At 43.3% G+C, this 17,164-nt stretch overlaps 1 protein-coding gene across 3 annotated transcripts in view; it reads left to right on the forward strand.

Annotated features, from left to right (window-relative positions):
• LOC135510709 (reticulon-3-like) overlaps window positions 1-17,164 on the forward strand; it is a 35,379-nt gene that overhangs the window by 1,889 nt on the left and 16,326 nt on the right. Inside the window, exon 2 of one of the 3 annotated variants that reach the window (XM_064931850.1) lies at window positions 4,976-5,023. The exons of 1 other annotated variant lie outside the window; for it this stretch is intronic. In XM_064931850.1, the coding sequence (XP_064787922.1) occupies window positions 4,976-5,023 (48 nt within the window). Of the gene's footprint in view, window positions 1-4,975; window positions 5,024-14,176; window positions 16,776-17,164 lie in introns of those variants that run through there. One more of the 3 variants, XM_064931849.1, reaches the window with a different exon arrangement.

The following is a 17,164-nucleotide window of genomic DNA, read 5'->3' on the forward strand; positions in this document are numbered from 1 at the left end:
GTCTCAAAATACAACACTGTCCCTTTAAGACACAATCAATCTCTTTTCCTGACACGCTTTTCAAAGATGTCTAGAAATGTACATGTTTTTTGCTTTTGTAGGGAGCAATCACTCCCCTATTGCTGACTACAAAATATCTATAACTGGGCTAAGAACTCATTAACTGGCAAAGGATATGAATAAAATGTGCACACGTGGCTACATGCATCTACTCACGACCGCTCATGCTGTAAACACAGTCCAGTTCAAAGTAAATGGTACAGATCCATACATGGCAATGGTCTATTTGCATATAGGCTTCCTGCAGCTGTGATTGGTTATGCCACACCGGTCTGTATAGAGTATGGGCTGAGTCATGTGTGTCATTGTAATATGCCGATGCGTTCTGCCTACACCAAAATCTCTTGCATAGTTTGTTTTGTTTGGGTATGTTGCATTGAAAGTGATTATTGCATTGATTCAATTGCAATTGCCACAGTGAAGGGAAACGTTGATAGTGTTAACAGGGAAAATTCTAGAACATTGGTCACCAACCTTTTCTGAGTCAAGATCACTTTCTGAGTCAAATTGCAAGCCGAGATCTACTGCTCAGATTTTTTTTTAACATGACTTAAAAAATGTAAGCCTATGCAACATTATCCAATTAAAAACAGTACTGTAGCAATGAGGTTTGTGCAGTAAGCTATAGGCCCAATACATTCTCACCGCATATTGGCTTTGCTTGAATTGCCCTGTCATTGCATTGTTTGGGCCAATTTCAATTTGAGGTAGGCTATATGATCACACTGATAATAAATCTGTTGTTGTATTACTTTTGAGGGAGGCACAGCTGACATTTAAATAATTCGATTTTTTATGTTTATTTCACTGGGCTGATGGTGCCTACATCTGATGGTCAGTTTCAGAGGAAGGAGAGAGCAGCAGACTGAGGGTCCGCCTCTCACCGTCCCTCAGCTCCCCCTTTCCTCCACTGACACTGACCAAAAAGGGACACCTTCCAACTGATGGCCAATCTCGAGTTGCACCTCATTGTTTCTGCCTCATGCACAAATTCACATTGTTACTCCTATGAGCAGAGAACTTGAAATATTCCTCAATATTAAAAAGACCGAAGCCGCTAATTATAACAACAACGCAAGCCTATCAATAGACTTATCTACTCATTCATTACTGCTGCAGTGCTTATTGTAGCCCTTAGTGGAAACGGGAAGAACGTGTATTTTATGGCTTATAAAAGTGTTAAATACAAAGTGCAGAGTAAGAATTTAAACATGAACTCACTCATAAAAACAAGAGCTCTTTTCTCTATTAATTTGCAGTTTCTCTCTAGTCATGGTTTTTAAACGTTTTGAAATCTCACAATATCAACTTTGCTGTAGCTTTCTTTTATACCTTCTACGTTACTGCAGACACGGTACTCTGAGCCACCCGATTGGCCAGCGGTAGGGCATTTGATTTGCTCCCCCTGGCCCAGTGGGAAGGCAGAGTTTGTACCTTCAGACACATGAAATGGTTCAAAATGGCAACAGTTCGACGACCCAGCAAGCAGGGCAGCTGAATCCGGTGCACCTATTGCTAACAGCCCAGACTAATGATGGGGGAAAAAAGGCTTTATCTTGAGTTTTTTCACAGAAATGTTTGGCAATCGACTAGGAATGCCTTGGAAATCGACCAGTCGATCACGACCGACCGCTTGGTGACCTCCAGCAGGCTGATATTTCTCTTGTGCGGCAGTCCTGGGGGAGCTACGCGGCCATCTTGGGCTACTGTGCACCCTAGAGTGAATGTTGCCATCTAGGCCCATATGATGAAAACAAATGTCACACTCTTGCCTCTGCAACGATCTTCAAACTGACAGCTTATTTGGTCATTAGGGAGGGGCATTTCAAATCGATTTAATGTATCTATTCAGCTAACCATGGCTTTAAAGCATCCGTTAATAAAAAACCTCCTTTTAAATATAGTTTACTGTATATAATTTAAAAGGCATGCTGAAAAGAGTATACAGCTCCCATTGCAAAATGGGAATGCTTTCTGTGATTTGTATTAGACTGAATACCAGTTGCATTGTCTCAGTGGTTATGTTACAACAAAGGTATTTCTAACCAATACATGTTTCCACGGGGAGAATAATAATTAATTTTATTCTGTTTTGAAAGTGTAACTAAGGTTTTGAACAATTCTCCCAAGAAATTTATATTGCCTTTTTGCATTTTTCTGAAGTAAATCCTTCAAAGCAAATGTTCACGTGTTCTTTCATTTCACCCCAGTCATGCGCAACAGTCCCTTGCTGACTTATCGGTGCCATTTTCCTCCTCACCTCGGCTGTATGATCAGGCAATGATGACACCAAAGATGTCACTGGACCCTTGCCGCCACTGTCATACAGTATCAGATGTCACATGGCTGTGTTAACAAAGCACCCAGTCGAGAGGAATCCAAATGGAACTATATAAATCTACTGAATCCAGAAGAGTTTGCAGCTGAATGGAATAGGGCCCAGACCAGGGTAGTGCTGTGTTATTCATTGGGTCTTTTACTTTGGTGTCATACCATCTGTTGCCTTTACTTTGGTATCATACCATCTGTTGGTGCCCAGTGTTGCACCAGACTGCTCGATCACTGGTCAGTCTCTCTTAGGCCTAGTACTTCCTTCTCAACACATTTGAGTGGCATTTGTTGCACTGGCCACTAAGGAAGTGACCTGAGAGATCTTAAGGCTCAAGATATCTTGCGTCTACAGTTGCATTGAGTCTGATTGTCAGGGTGCTTAAGCATCCCCTATTCTTTTCATGTCTCTTTGACAAGGTGATTGTGCAAGCTCTGTCAATGGAACCATTTATCTACGACAGCAGGCAGAAGGCCATAGGTCTACTCTTTCAGACTGTGTACAGAAGAATTCACGTTACAATGAATTCTGAATGAGAAATTATATTCATGTTGTCAAACCTGCAATTGTTTGAGTCGGTGCTGTATTTCATTTCTTCCTGCACTGCCAGTAAAACCAAAGCAACTTTTGGAGAAACATTATTCAAACTCATCGATAATGTAATTTTACCGGCCGTTATCAATGCTAAACCCAGTGCTCCACTGGCTCTCCGGTTTCATAGGCTATGCACATTTGATTGCGCTTCTGCACCTGTTTTCAATTAGAATGACGCTCAAGGTCAGAGACAAGGACGAGGTTTATGCTTAGTTTGACAGACACGTTCACTTCCAAATGACACTAAATATACAGTAGTGACTTGGGAGCCCTTTGGACTTGTGATCTAATCAGGTGAAATGCTGTATTTCCCTGAGTCGGGATTCAACATGCTGCTGGTTTTACCTGGAGAGCGATTAAAGTACAGCTGCATGCTGAGGAATGATCTGGAATCTAATCCTATGCAGATATGGCCGTAGTTTATGTGAGAGAGTCCGGAGAGAACATGGGGTACTTTCGGCTCCCTTTCCCTCTGTGCCATTCTTGTTCTATCTCTGCTACTCATTTTCTCCCTCTCTCTGGGAGACTGCTGCTCTGCTCGGCGCAGGCTATATAATCTCTAAGGTCAGTGAATCGGGCTGAGGCAGCAAACTAACCTCGGGTGGGGTATTTGAGTGTCATGTCTTGGCTCTCCTCAGGAAGGGACAGAAATGCCTGACGTGACTGGGATGCCATGTTAGGGCCTCCTCCAGTTCCGTATCATCGGCCCTCAGTTGCATAGTCCTACATCCAGATCTAGTAGTTGAGTATAGGGCTGTGTCGTGCCAAAGCAGGTTCTCTTCCTACTCAGGTCAGCTGCCCATGATAGATTTGTCACACGGCTGGAGGTGTTGGAAACACGAGCTATATGAAGCCATGTTTAAACCTTGTCTAGACCCATGGTCTCAGTCTGTAATAAAAGGCACTTTTTTTTGGCTTGTTTCTCTTGCATAGATCATCTTGCATAAGTGACATTTTGAGGATGGCTTTTTTTGTGGACGCTTCGGTCTGAAGTGGTTCTTGGAATGGTTTCAGGCCATTTGGAAATGTCAGCGAAAGAAGAAGAATGTTGACTCCTCTCTAATTGTGGGAAAGAATGAAGGTGTGTCATAGGGAGGATCAACGTGTCTGGGCGAGTCTTTTAACAGAGGACTAATGTACAGCAAGAGCTCGCCAACCTGCTCAGCCAGTCTGATGAGATTTCCGGTTGGGCGACCATATTGCTTCTTGATCATCCAGCTCATGAACTTTACATACCATCCCACTCAATGTGAAAAAATTTCCCAGGAAAGTCTCCCCTCGGTGTTCCTGAACCGTGGTATGTGTGAGACGGAAAGAGCAAAGCCGTGCACTTCTTGTTAGTTTGATATAAATGGAAGCTGTTTGATGGTAATGGTGCTCTACAAAGGCTGTTCTTGTTCTTCAAGATCACATGAGATTCAGAAGTGAGGCAGAAAATTTGATCACACTCTGCGTAATTGCCATCAAGTGAGTGCAGTGTTGCTGCTTGGTTGGCATCGGGCGTCGTAAACCATGGGAGAAATATGTGCACATTGCAAATAAATTGCGTGGAAAATGCCATATAATTGCCTGTTATAAAATGCATTGTCCGAAGCATCGTTGTTATTTGTGTGTAGTAAAATAGAGTTTGTGTTTGTCATAGTTTGTTGTTGGTCGTATGTTATTGTCTTCTCTTTGCCTGCATAGGAAAAGTTAAGTGCATGGTTCTAAATTGATTATAGGTGTTTATTGGTAGTAGAATTGTGGACTCTAACAGTTGCATGGGGTGAGAGAGTATATTAGTAGTTTTTTCACTGTAGCTTCTGACAAGTTTATAGAGCATATTGTACAGTTCTATGGTTGCATAGTGGAAGCCCCACCAGGCATCCAGTTAATCAATGTGTTTTTGTTAATGTTTAAAATTGGGATGGGTGGGTACGGGTTGTCATGGAGATGGGAGTTATTTTCTGCCACTGTAGGATGTTCATTATTCTGTCCTTTTTATTTTTTCAGATTCCTTTCTTTCCTCTTCGCCTGTATCTCTCATTCAGTCTCCGCAAGGCAAGTGAATGGTTCTCTTACGGTGCTCGCCTGCTGTCCTCTGTCCTCCCTCTCCCTTTATCTCTCTTTCTCTGTCCTTTTCTCTTGCTCGGCTGCCACTGTAATGCCTTCCATCCCTCTCTCGAGTGCCCCTCTCCTCCTCTAGGCAAGACCAGACCAAGAACTTCATACTAGAGGCCTGCAAAGAAACCTGCTCCCTATCATCCCCCCACTCCGCAATCTTCAACCCACCCCCACCCCGCTCCTTCCCTCTAGAAGCCCTGTAACGTCACCCCATCTGTTTCCTATGCTGCTGACCCTCTGCTGCCTGCACTAATTGCAATTTAGCAGGGCAGCGTGGCCCATCCCTCTTTCAACAGTGTCTGACAGTTGGAATTTTTTAAACCCCCCTCCCCCCCAACTGGAGTCAAGAAATACTCTATTAATAGCAGCAAAATGGCTAACCCCATAGCCCCTGACTGACACCAATGGTGCATGTCGAGGAGAATCACTGTTTTTAACGGCAGTTTGAGATCAGGCTCAAAAACGGTTTAATCTCTGTTGCCAGAGGAAAAATCTCTTCGGGCATACATGTAATGTACCCAACCAAGGTACCATATTGTCTACAGTATATAGGCTAGACACAGCCGGATACGTGATGGTGATTAATCCACAGGTCTAATTGCTATGTACAGTAAATGAGTAAGCCATCTATTGATGGTGTCGTGCTACAGTACGTTGATTCCCAATGGAATGTATCGACATTCCCAATTGGAATAGAGCCGTTCCCAATGGAATAGATTGGAATAAATTGGCATCAAACACTTGAAAAGGGTGACCTAGAGTAGCGTTATATACTCAAACAATCAATCCAGTGTAGAAGAGCAGAGCATTTTTAAAATTAGTTTAGTCATTCCCCCAAGCTCTCCTACTCCCCTCCAAAAGCAACCTGCTCTATGTTTTTACCCCATCAGAAAACTGACAAGACCTAGAAATCAAAGATGTGGGGAAAAAACATGTCTCCACTCCCCACAGTCTCACAGCAAGCTGATCCATTTCCAGTCTTTACTTTCTGCTCTGTCACATTATTTAGGTCAACGGCACTGTAGGTCCAAGATAATCCCAAGATTGCCACTTATTTTAAGAAAGCAGAGAGAAGTTCAAGATCACTTTGTGTGCGGGAGGAGCTAAAACTCTAAAAATGGATCAGGTTGGTTGTCCCAGGGGACCCTAGCTGTCCTTGGATAGATTGGCCCCTTCCCTCCAGGCCTTAGGCCCTATCTCTAGAAGCCCCCCTCCCATCAATCCCGCCCCAGTACCATCACCGGCACGGAAGGATGAGAAGCACTGTGAAGGGATCCACTCCAGTCACTGCTCTATGCCTTCTCCAGGCCGGGGTCTGAGCCCTGGACCCTGGCTGTCCGCTGTCCCACCACCTCTGCTTATGGCTTCTTAGGCTTTTTTGCATGTGACCTCTGCTGGAGCCACAAAGTAGGTTTTCTTTTATGGTTTCATTGTTTAGATTGAGTTCTTTTGATTTTCTCTCTTGATTTGGCTTTTTGGGGGTTTCTTTTCTACAACACAATTTTGTAGTATTTATAATAATACCGTGTTTTTTTAGGCCTAGGAAGTAACCTAAAGAATGGATAGTATAGAGATTATTAAACCCCCGACTAGACGGGCAGTAACTGAAAATCTATCCTATGTCGTGCTAGGATATTCACACAGTCAAACAGTGAGCTAATCACACAGTGAGGGAGATGGGCCTTGGGACCGATTCCCTCCATCACTAATTGGATATGACAGGGCTGTACCCAATGGAATTTGATCTCTTATCATTCTGTGATTCCTCTGCAGCAAAAATATTTGGCTGGATTCAGACTTGTTTTTGCGAATGCTTAACAATAACAGATTGTTAGGCCTACCACCACGGGATTTGATGCACAAGTGGAATGTGACTTAGAGGCGCAATATCCTCTTGCCTTGAAGTGCATATGTAACATGCAGTTCTGATCCTTATAAAGATATCTAGCTTTTGCTTGACTAGAGGCAAACATGCATCCTAGCTAAGATGGAATCCTTAATGGAGTTACTGGAAGACTGTCTTATCAAGTAAGCAATTTGACTCCTTCCCATAGTGTCAAAATGATTGAGGTGATTGAGACTTTCTCATCGAGAAGAAGCACATCCCTTTTAAGTTGCCTTTCTAGGCATATTGTGAGATGTTGGTTGGCCTGTGCCAATGATTGTCTATTATATTGACAAATCGTCAAGTGACCATTCTAACGATGGACATGCATGTCCTCAAAAATGGAAGGCAGGCGGGAGGAGACGATATCAAGTTGGACCATTCTAGCCAATGAGAGGGCAGATAAGTGTGTGAACAACAGGCCATAAGAGATATAGGACTCATCTTTAACAGCATCTCCATTTTAAAGTAGTCGATCGTGATTATTGGAGCAGTTGCTTGGGACATCTTGTGACTATGTATGGTCCTTGTCCCGGTCCAAACCTCATCTCCATTTTAAAGCAGTTAATTTTCTTTTGTCATTGGCCTATTGCTAACCAACTAATAGGAATCCCCATCCAGTTGACTACTTTAAAATGGTGGAAGCCCTCAATGGCAATTTCCATGCTAAAACGGGTTATAGATAGTGAGGATGCAATCGTGGATATTTCTGACAACAGGCACAATGGCAATGTTGTTATTTTCAAAGTTGGTGAAATGCCATTCACTTATCAGTGCATTCGTAACAACCTAACATTATGAAACATCTATTCGATCAAATAAGCGTTGCATAGCAAATTAGAAGTAAAACGGTTTGTTGACTAAATTCGACACTGTCATTGACCTCGTTACAAAAATTCCTCACTTCGTGGCCTTAATTTCATGGACATATTTTGGGCAGAGTAAAACCTCTTGCTTTGCCTCTTCTGCTCTGCCTCTGCTCAACAGTCCATTTAAAATGGGGTTCAGTAATGAGTGTCCCTTTTTGAAGCCCACACACTTTAACACTCTCACTCAACTCCAATGCCTATGCGGAGTAGATTGCGTAAGAGGAGTGGGGCGTGGAAGTGCAGTGATGCTCTCCTTTGAGGATGAATGAGTATTACCAAACAGTTCAAGTGGGTGACAATAGATAAAACTCCCCTTTGACAGTGTTTCTTATGAAGTGTTTTGGGTCGTGTTATTAGTGATTACAAAATACTACAGATAACTTGTTGATGCAAGTTATTGAGTAGGCTAGTTTATGAAATGTACGGTAACATTTAATATGAAATGAAAACACCATTGATTTGTTCTTCTTTCACACATTTTGGACTAATTCGTATTAATGTCCAGTCTGGTTTTTATAGCTGCCAATTCTCCATGTTCGCTTGTCGCTCTATGTTGAAATTGACAGGGGGGACCATGGGACTGAAAAGGGATCATGTGATTTTTGCAGACTATATATGTATGCCCCCTTGCATCACGATACCTGTGGCACTCTGTCATTGGGGGGATCCTTGTTCCAGTCCGATTCTAATGTCACCTCTGCTCTGGCACGAGGAGTTGGCGGCGGGTTCGCTCGCTTAGTGACGTGATTGACAGACAGCAGCACAGGGGGGACATTCATTATTTAGGAAGCCTCCCCACACCAGGGGCATTGTCCAGCTTTTTCTCTGTGTTGTGTTAGCTGGGTGTTTAGAAAATCTGGCTGCGTATTACAGGCAGACAAATTCTGGTCTTATTTCTACTGATCACATCAGATATTTTCAGAGCTGATCTGATTGGTCAAAAGACCAATTAGTGAGGGAAAAAAATAAAATACCCGAATTAGCCTGCCTGTGTAAACGTAGCCTTTGCGGTTCAGTTTCATCTTCCTGTTGATTTAACAGATAGCAGGGTAGACAGAGGCCAGTAGAGTGCAAGTTGCAGCCATGAAAATTGGCCCATAGGCCCTACTCTGCGAATGGGACAAGTCCTGTAAATCAATTACGTTTTTCATTAATTCCGCTTTCTATTCGTTATATTATTTCTTGCTCTGATGCTTGTCTACATTCCAGGGATGAGTCATTCAAGTACATTAAAGATATTGGATCTGCATTAAACTGCTTGATTAATATCCTACCTAATTTACAAGATTGAGGTACGATGCATTAACATGATGATTATTATAATGAGCTCTGCATTACATTACTTACATACATACATCTGCAGTATTAAAGACATCAGGAAGTGTATTCCCCTTGGTATGTAGGCCTAATGAGGTTGTGTTCAAATGGGAGACACAGCTCATGGGTAAAGGATGTACAGTGGGTCCATAATTATTGGCACCCTTGATAAAGATGAGCAACAAATAAATAATACAGAGACTGAGCTATAGTGTATGATAATCATTTTTTACTAATACTATTGCTCAGGGAAAAATACAGTACTGGTCAAAATGGACACTCATTCAAGGGTTTTCTTTATTTTTACTCTTTTCTACATTGTACAACAGTTGTGAACACATCAAAACTATGAAATAAGACATATGGAATCATTTAGTAACCAAAAAAGTCTTCAACGTCGCCAGCCGTTGCCTTGATGACAGCTTTGCACACTCTTGGCATTCTCTCAACCAGCTTCACCTGGAAGGCTTTTCTAACTGTCCTTGAAGGAGTTCCCACATATGCTGAGCACTCGTTGGCTGCTTTTCCTTCGCTCTGTTAAGTGTTAAGTGTGCCTTGAATTTAAATCAAATTGTATTTGTCACTGAATACTTACCGTGAAATGTTTACTTACAAACCCTTACCCAACAGTGCAGTAGAGTTAAGAAAATATTTACTAAATAAAAAGTAACACAGTAGAATTACATAACAATAACGAGGCTATTTACAGGGGGCACCGGTCCCTGAGTAAATGTGCGGGGGTACAGGTGAGTCGAGATATCTTGTACATGTAGGTAGGGGTAAAGGGACTATGCATAGATGATAAACAGCGAGGAGCACCCATGTAAAAACAAATGGGGGGGGGGGGGGGGGGTCAATATAAATAGTCCGGGTGGCTACTTGATTAATTGTTCAGCTGTCTTTATAGCTTGGGGGTAGACGCTATTAAGGAGCCTTTTGGTCCTAGACTTAGCGCTCCAATACTGCTTGCCGTGTGGTAGCAGAGAGAACAGTCAATGACTTGGGTGACTGGAGTCTTTGACAATTGTTTGGGGCCTTCCTCTGACACCACCTGGTATATAGGTCCTGGATGGCAGGAAGCTTTCCCCCAGTGATGTATTGGGCTGTATGCACTACCCTCTGGAGCGCCTTACGGTCAGATACTAAGCAATTGCCATACCAGGCGGTGATGCAACCGGTCAGGATGCTCTCGATGGTGCAGCTGTAGAACCTTTTGTGGATCTGGGGACCCATGCTAAAAATAAATAAATCACAAACCGTGTCTCCAGCGAAGCACCATCACACCTCCTCCATGCTTTACAGTGGGAATCACACATGCATAGATCATCCGTTCACCACCTCTGCATCACACAAAGACATGGTGGTTGGAACCTATTCGGTAAAAAACCATCTTCTGTATACCACCCATACCTTGTCACAACACAACTGATTGGCTTAAACGCATTAAGAAGGAAAGAAATTCCACAAATTAACTTAACACACCTGTTAATTGAAATGCATTACAGGTGACTACCTCGTGAAGCTGGTTGAGAGAATGCAGAGTGTGCAATGCTGTCAAGGCAAAGGGTTGCTACTTGGAAGAATCTCAAATATAAAATATATTTTGATTTGTTGAACACTTTTTTTTGGTTACTACATGATTCCATATTTGTTATTTCATAGTTTTGATGTCTTCACTATTATTGTACAATGTAGAAAATAGTCAAAATAAAGAAAAACGAGTAGGTGTGTCCAAACTTTTTGACTGATACTGTATGTTAAATAGGTAATAAAAATGAATCTAAAAAAGATATGGGTCAAAATGATTGGCAACCCTGTGTTCAATACGCCAGCACCCTATCTGTCCGAGGATAACGTCACTGAGCCTTTTTCTAAAAATGTTTCATGAAATTGGAGAACATATTGGGAGGGATCTTAGACCATTCCTTCATACAGAACCTTTCCAGATCCTTGATTACCTTTTGTCCGCGCTTATGGACTGCTCTCTTCAATTCAAACCACAGCACTGCCTTGATTTTTCAGCAACGTCATTGGCACTTGGATTGAAACCAGTTCTATGATCAGATGACATGAAAATAGAGCTATTTGGCCACGCACACCAGTGGTGTTTGAAAAACAGAAGCAAATGCAGAATAGTACCACATAGCGACAGTAAAATATGGTGGTGGATCTTTTATGTTACGGGATATTTTATTTCCACTGGTCCCGGAGCCCTTAAGGTCAATGGCATCATTAACTATTTTTAGCCAAAAACCTGGTTGTCTCTGCTAAAGAGGCTGACTCTTGGATGCAAGTGACTCTTCCAGCAAGACGACAACACCAAGCACTAATCAAAATCCACAAAGAAATGGCTAATTAAACACAAAATCAATATTTTGCAAGGGCCATCTCAGTATCCGGACTTGAACCCCATTTGAATACCTGTGGCTTGAAATGAAGTAGGCAGGCGATAAGCGCAGACGAAGACAAAGCATTTTTATTTTTATTTAACTAGGCAAGTCAGTTAAGAACAAATTCTTATTTACAATGCCGGCCAAACCCTGACAAACCTGGGCCTATTGTGTGCCGCCCTATGGGACTCCCAATCACGGCCGAATGTGATAAAGCCTGGAATCGAACCAGGGACTGTAGTGACACGCCTTGCACTGAGATGCAGTGCCTTAGACCACTGCTCCGCTCTTAACTCAGGTTATTAAGGAACTGGAAAGATTCTGTGTGGAGGAATGGTCTAAGATCCTAACCAACGTGTCCTCCAATTTCCTAAAACCATCTTAGAAAAAGGCTTGTTATCCTCGCAAGGGGAGGGTGTTAGTAATGAAAACGGGCGTTTGCTGTGAACACTGAGGCTGTACCCGCTTTGTTAAAGTTTTAATAGTGGCCATGTAGGCTACTGTGGCTATTTTGATCATAATGTAGGTCTAACAAAGTTGCTTACAATCAAAAACAATGGAGAAAATCCATCCCATAAAATTTTAACATGGAAATAGCTGTTCTGTCATTCAGCATATCATTCAGTCTACAGTAGCAGCCAATGTGACTTTTGAAAAACACTTGCAGGGCTTGACAGTAACCTGTTTATCCCCTTGTCCTTCAGACAAGGAGGTGATTGAAAAAGGTTTTTGTTTGATGAAAGATGCAACTTCACAAAATAAAATACATTATTATTCCCATACCATTATTACAGAGAATCAGATAAATTATGCTACCCTCTGCCTATTGGCTACTTAGCTTATTCAAGCCTTTTCACAAAAGACAACACTGCCCCTTTAATAGAAAAATAGAAAAATCTCTTTACCTGACTCACTTTTCCTAGAAATGTACACGTTTTGTGCTCTTGTAGGTAGCAATCACCCCCCTCTATTGCTGACTACAAATGATCTATAACTGGGATAATAACTGAACAAAATGTGCGCACATGGCTACATGCATCTCTTGCTTTGATCTCAAAACTCAGGACCACACGTGTAAAAACATTACAGTTCAAAGTAAATGGCACAGTTCCATATATGGCAATGGTTAATTTGCATATAGGTGTACTGCAGCTCTGATTGGCTATGCCATGTTCTGTGGAGAGTGTGGCTGAGTAGTGCGCAATAGAATCTTACTCCGATGTGTTCTGCCTACAACAAAATCTCTTGCATAGTTCATTTTTGTTTCGGTATGTTGCGTTGATTTGATCCCAATTGCCACATAAAAGAGAAACGTTTATAGCATTAACTAATAGGGACCACTCTAGAAAGTTGAGCGAAGTTCAATCTCGTACCTCTCTCTATGGGCTGTAAATACTGTTCCTCTGGCTAGAAACTCACTGCAGGGTTTTGAAAAACACAATTTTTCTTACTTTTAATCCTGCCGTGTGATGTCACGGAGAAGCATTATTCTAAGGCCGTTTTTAATCTTTTCACCACAGATCATAGAAATGTGCCATTTTCACATATCTAGACACTGGTATTGTGCCGGAGATCATGAATATGAGGTTGAAAAGTGGCGGAATTGCCCTTACAAAATCTCTTCCTCTGAGCAACTGTATAATATAATTTCCCAATTTTTTTTGGGGGGTGGGGGGCATACAATATAGCTCAGTATTGGTATTATTTTATACCCTTTTTTTTTGCTCAAATTTATCAAGGGTGCCAATAATTATGGAACCCACTGTATATGTTAATTAAGCCATTATGGAAATAGTGTAATGTCGTTTAACTCTTTTATACCAGGCTGCAGTCACTTAACCCTAGTCTCGCCCATAAATTGCCTTGCGAGTTCAAACAAGGAGTGTTTATCCTATGTGACCTTTGCTTCCGAACTCGTCTTCCAGGCACGTTTTATGTATCTCGTCCCCGTTGTGTCACATTCAGTTCTATGATATCATCCCTGTGTTCTATTATGTTAGTCTTCTGGAGATGTGAGTTACTGCTCAACGGTTCTCATGAGATCATTGATATAACCCAGAAAGCGGAAGGAATGATGAAGTAAGAAGATTTTGTGTATTACCCAATCGTGTTTCCTCAGATGTGGAAAATTTGGGTGGTGACTTGACAGGGCTGCCAGAGAAACAGAGCGGTTTGTAGTGTCCCATGCTTTTTTCCCCCAGTAATAAAGTGGCATGTATTTTGTAGAACATGTCAGACAGAGTACCTGATTTAACAAAACCCCAGCCATATTCTATGCAGCTGTAAATATATGAATATGCATTTAGATAAATGACTATACGGCCACAGGGCACACAGTTGTGTAACAGTGTTGTTTATATATGTTATTTTGTTGTGGAGCTGCTTCATTTCGACCATGCAAGTCATTTCGAACGTTGCCTCATTGAAAATGCTCTTCAATGGCAACAACTTGAGATGCTAAGTCAGCATGCCCGACTGACACACCCTCATCCATTGCTGCAGTTATACAGTGCCATGCATGACTGCTTGGGCTGCAACAAAATGGCCTCCGCCGAATATAACTGGAAGTGCATGGGAGTTTGAGTGTGTCTGTGATTTTTATTCCCTCCCTCCTTTCTCCCCCTTCCCCTCCTTACCTCTGTGCATGGCCGATGCAGACAAAGGAGTGGTGCTGGGCTCTGACAAGCCCACCTCCGAAGCCGTGACCACCTCCCTTCGCTTCGCCGGGTCTTCTCAGTCCGGCTCGTTTTCGCCCGCTAACTATGGGAGCGAAGCATCATCAGGTCCGTCTGATGGAAAGCCAGATTCGCCAATCGTGACATCCCCCGTGTCTGAAAGGATAAAGGCACTGGAGGCCCTGGCAGCGAAAAAGGAGCCAGAGCTCAAGACGGATGGAGGCTTTCCTCACTTCAAAGAGCGCCACTATGAAAAGTCTCCTACTGAGGTGCCGGCAGAGACCACCTCACCCTTCCAGAAAAAAGGAGCCTCCACTGACCAGGATTCACCAGAATCTCCCTTTGAGGTCCTGGGAGAAGCACGGCAAGGGAGTGATTTTGAAGATACCGCAGACTGGATGAGAGCTCACTTACCCCCTGTGCCTGACTTTGAGGACAAAGTAGATTCAAACAAAGATGCTCCTGTGTTAGAGAATGATGGCAGATCCCAGGATATAAAAGGGGAAGATAAAGCTATAACTGATGTTCCAGAGGCATTTGCGTGTGTCCCTGATGCTTTCATGGACTCTCCCATCGAAGGGCCTAAACTTAAAAATGTGTTCAAAGACCCAGCGCAGCAGTCTAGCGTTGAGGACGAATCTGAATTTGACCTGAGCTTCCTACCTACAGCATACATGACAGACACCCAAGGGCCCTCTGACCTTGACTCTGAGCACCCTGCCTCTCCTGCGCCTCCCGCTGGTTTTAACTCTCCCCCTCCGCCCCCTCCCTCTGACTCAAAAGAGAACGACTCAAAGACCAAGCAGACCCCATGGGGTGATGAGGTAGTCGAGGTCGACAGCTCAGGAGACTCCGATGACACTGTCATTGAGGATGCAGCCTCCATCCTTGCCCCTTCCTTCCCTACCCCCTCTTTGTCAAGTGATACTGCACCTGCCCCCAAACCCTCTGTTCCCTCTCTCCCTACCGAAGAAAAGGAAACTCCTCCAACAAAGCAGCCAATGCAGGTCCCTACCATCAATGTTATTGAGACAGACGAGCCGAATTACAGCGATGAGGAGATGGAGATGGAAGTGGAGGAAGAGGAGGAGGAAAGTTCTGAAGTTGTGAAAGACACCGTGAAAGAGGCACCAAAAACCCCTGAGCCACAACCAGATGTCACTAAAAAGGAATTCTCCAAAATTCCCCCCTTAGAATATGAGGGTTACTCTCCTCCCTCCTCTCCGGTCGACTCTGATGCTGAATACTCACCTAAACACAAGATCTTGAAATCTGAATGCGATACGGATGATCAAGAGACAACATTATCTAATGATGGGATGCAAGGTGCTGCTGTGTCAAAGAGCTCTAGTTCTGAGGTATCACAAGCCCAGAAAGTTGAGTCTGATAAATCACAGACCCCCAATGAGTCTAATGAAAAGTCTTCTCCGTCCAATGCCAAACCTTCTGAGAAAACCGCAGAGAACCTTTCGGACTTTACAGACTATGATGACGATGACTGGTCAACTGACGCACAAGAGATCTTAGTGAAGTCTCGCTCTGCTAATGTTACTTATCAGGATCCTCAACTTCACCCCACATCCAAGTTTGAAGAGAACCCCAAGTCTGATATTAAACAAGATGATATGCAGACAGTTGAGCTTTCAAAATCCAACTACATGCAGGATGACACAATCCGTAAATGCGGATCTTTTGAGGACGAAGACGCACTGCCACCCACAGATGACACCATTGACAATAAAGAGCTGAACGTTGACACCGTACCAGAGCCTTCTCCCTCGGATCCAACCTCTCAGATCCATATCGGAACACTACTCCCTCAAAACAATGCAACTACCATGATCTCAGATTTTGAGAATCTCACCTCGATGGATGAAGATTCGTTCCCCAAGCCAGTCGGTGGCCAGCCATCTCCCAGGGAGTTTCCCAAAGATCCATTCTCCTCTTTCCAGAGCGAACCGCCTGGCAACACCATGGAGCCCAAGACTGAGGAGAAACCTAACGATGACATCATTGCAGATCGCATAGTCAACAGCAAGACTCTCCCACCACAGGAAGCTGTGGCGGAGAAGGCCACTAAAGCAGGACACCATTCTCCAGACAATACCAGTGATCCAGAAAGCATTGAGCCGGACTGCTCTGTCTCTGGTGCCACAGACAGCTTCGTCGAGTTCATGAGGGAGTGCCTGAAGTCACGACAGGACGAAAATCCAGAAGACATCCGTCAAGGTCCCACAGCCAAGGATGAGTGTCCTCCCTCCCAGTCCACACCAACCATGGTCATGGATCTGGAGCAGGAACACCTCACGATCAATGCCCTTAAAGAGTTGGGCAGCAGCCAGGAAGAGGAGGATGACCTTCAGTCTAGTTTCAATGCCTTTGAGAAATCCCAGTCTTCCTTCACCTCAACAACCTCCGACCACCCTTCACCCCAAAACAAACCTACGTCCGACAGCGCGTATTCCAAAGAGGTAGAGGCCATCGACGTGTGGGTGGCTGAGGCCTACCACCTTGCAGAGCATGTCTTGACAGCAATACTAACGCACTTGTCAGGTAACATGCCTCCCCTCTGGGCTCTATGCCTGCTAACCTCACGCAAGCATAGCACAATGACCACACTCTTCCTCTCTCTCTCTCACTTGCATCTTTCTTCTAGCATCTGGTCCTCTTATTCAAAGTTTGAGTGCACTAACTATATAACACATGGTTGCATGTGTGAGAATTTTGATGACACCATTTAGATTTTTTTATTTTTCCTGATACAGTGTCATGGCTGTATTACTTACAGATCCAATTTAATGTTTGGGGACACCTACTCGTTCAAGGGTTTGTCTTCATTTTTTACTATTTTCTACATTGTACAATAATAGTGTAAACATCAAAACTATGAAATAACATATGGAATCATGTAGTAACCAAAGAAGTGTTAAACAAATCAAAAT

This window comes from Oncorhynchus masou, chromosome 23 (genome assembly GCF_036934945.1).
Source record: "Oncorhynchus masou masou isolate Uvic2021 chromosome 23, UVic_Omas_1.1, whole genome shotgun sequence".
Classification (NCBI taxonomy): Eukaryota; Metazoa; Chordata; class Actinopteri; order Salmoniformes; family Salmonidae; genus Oncorhynchus; species Oncorhynchus masou.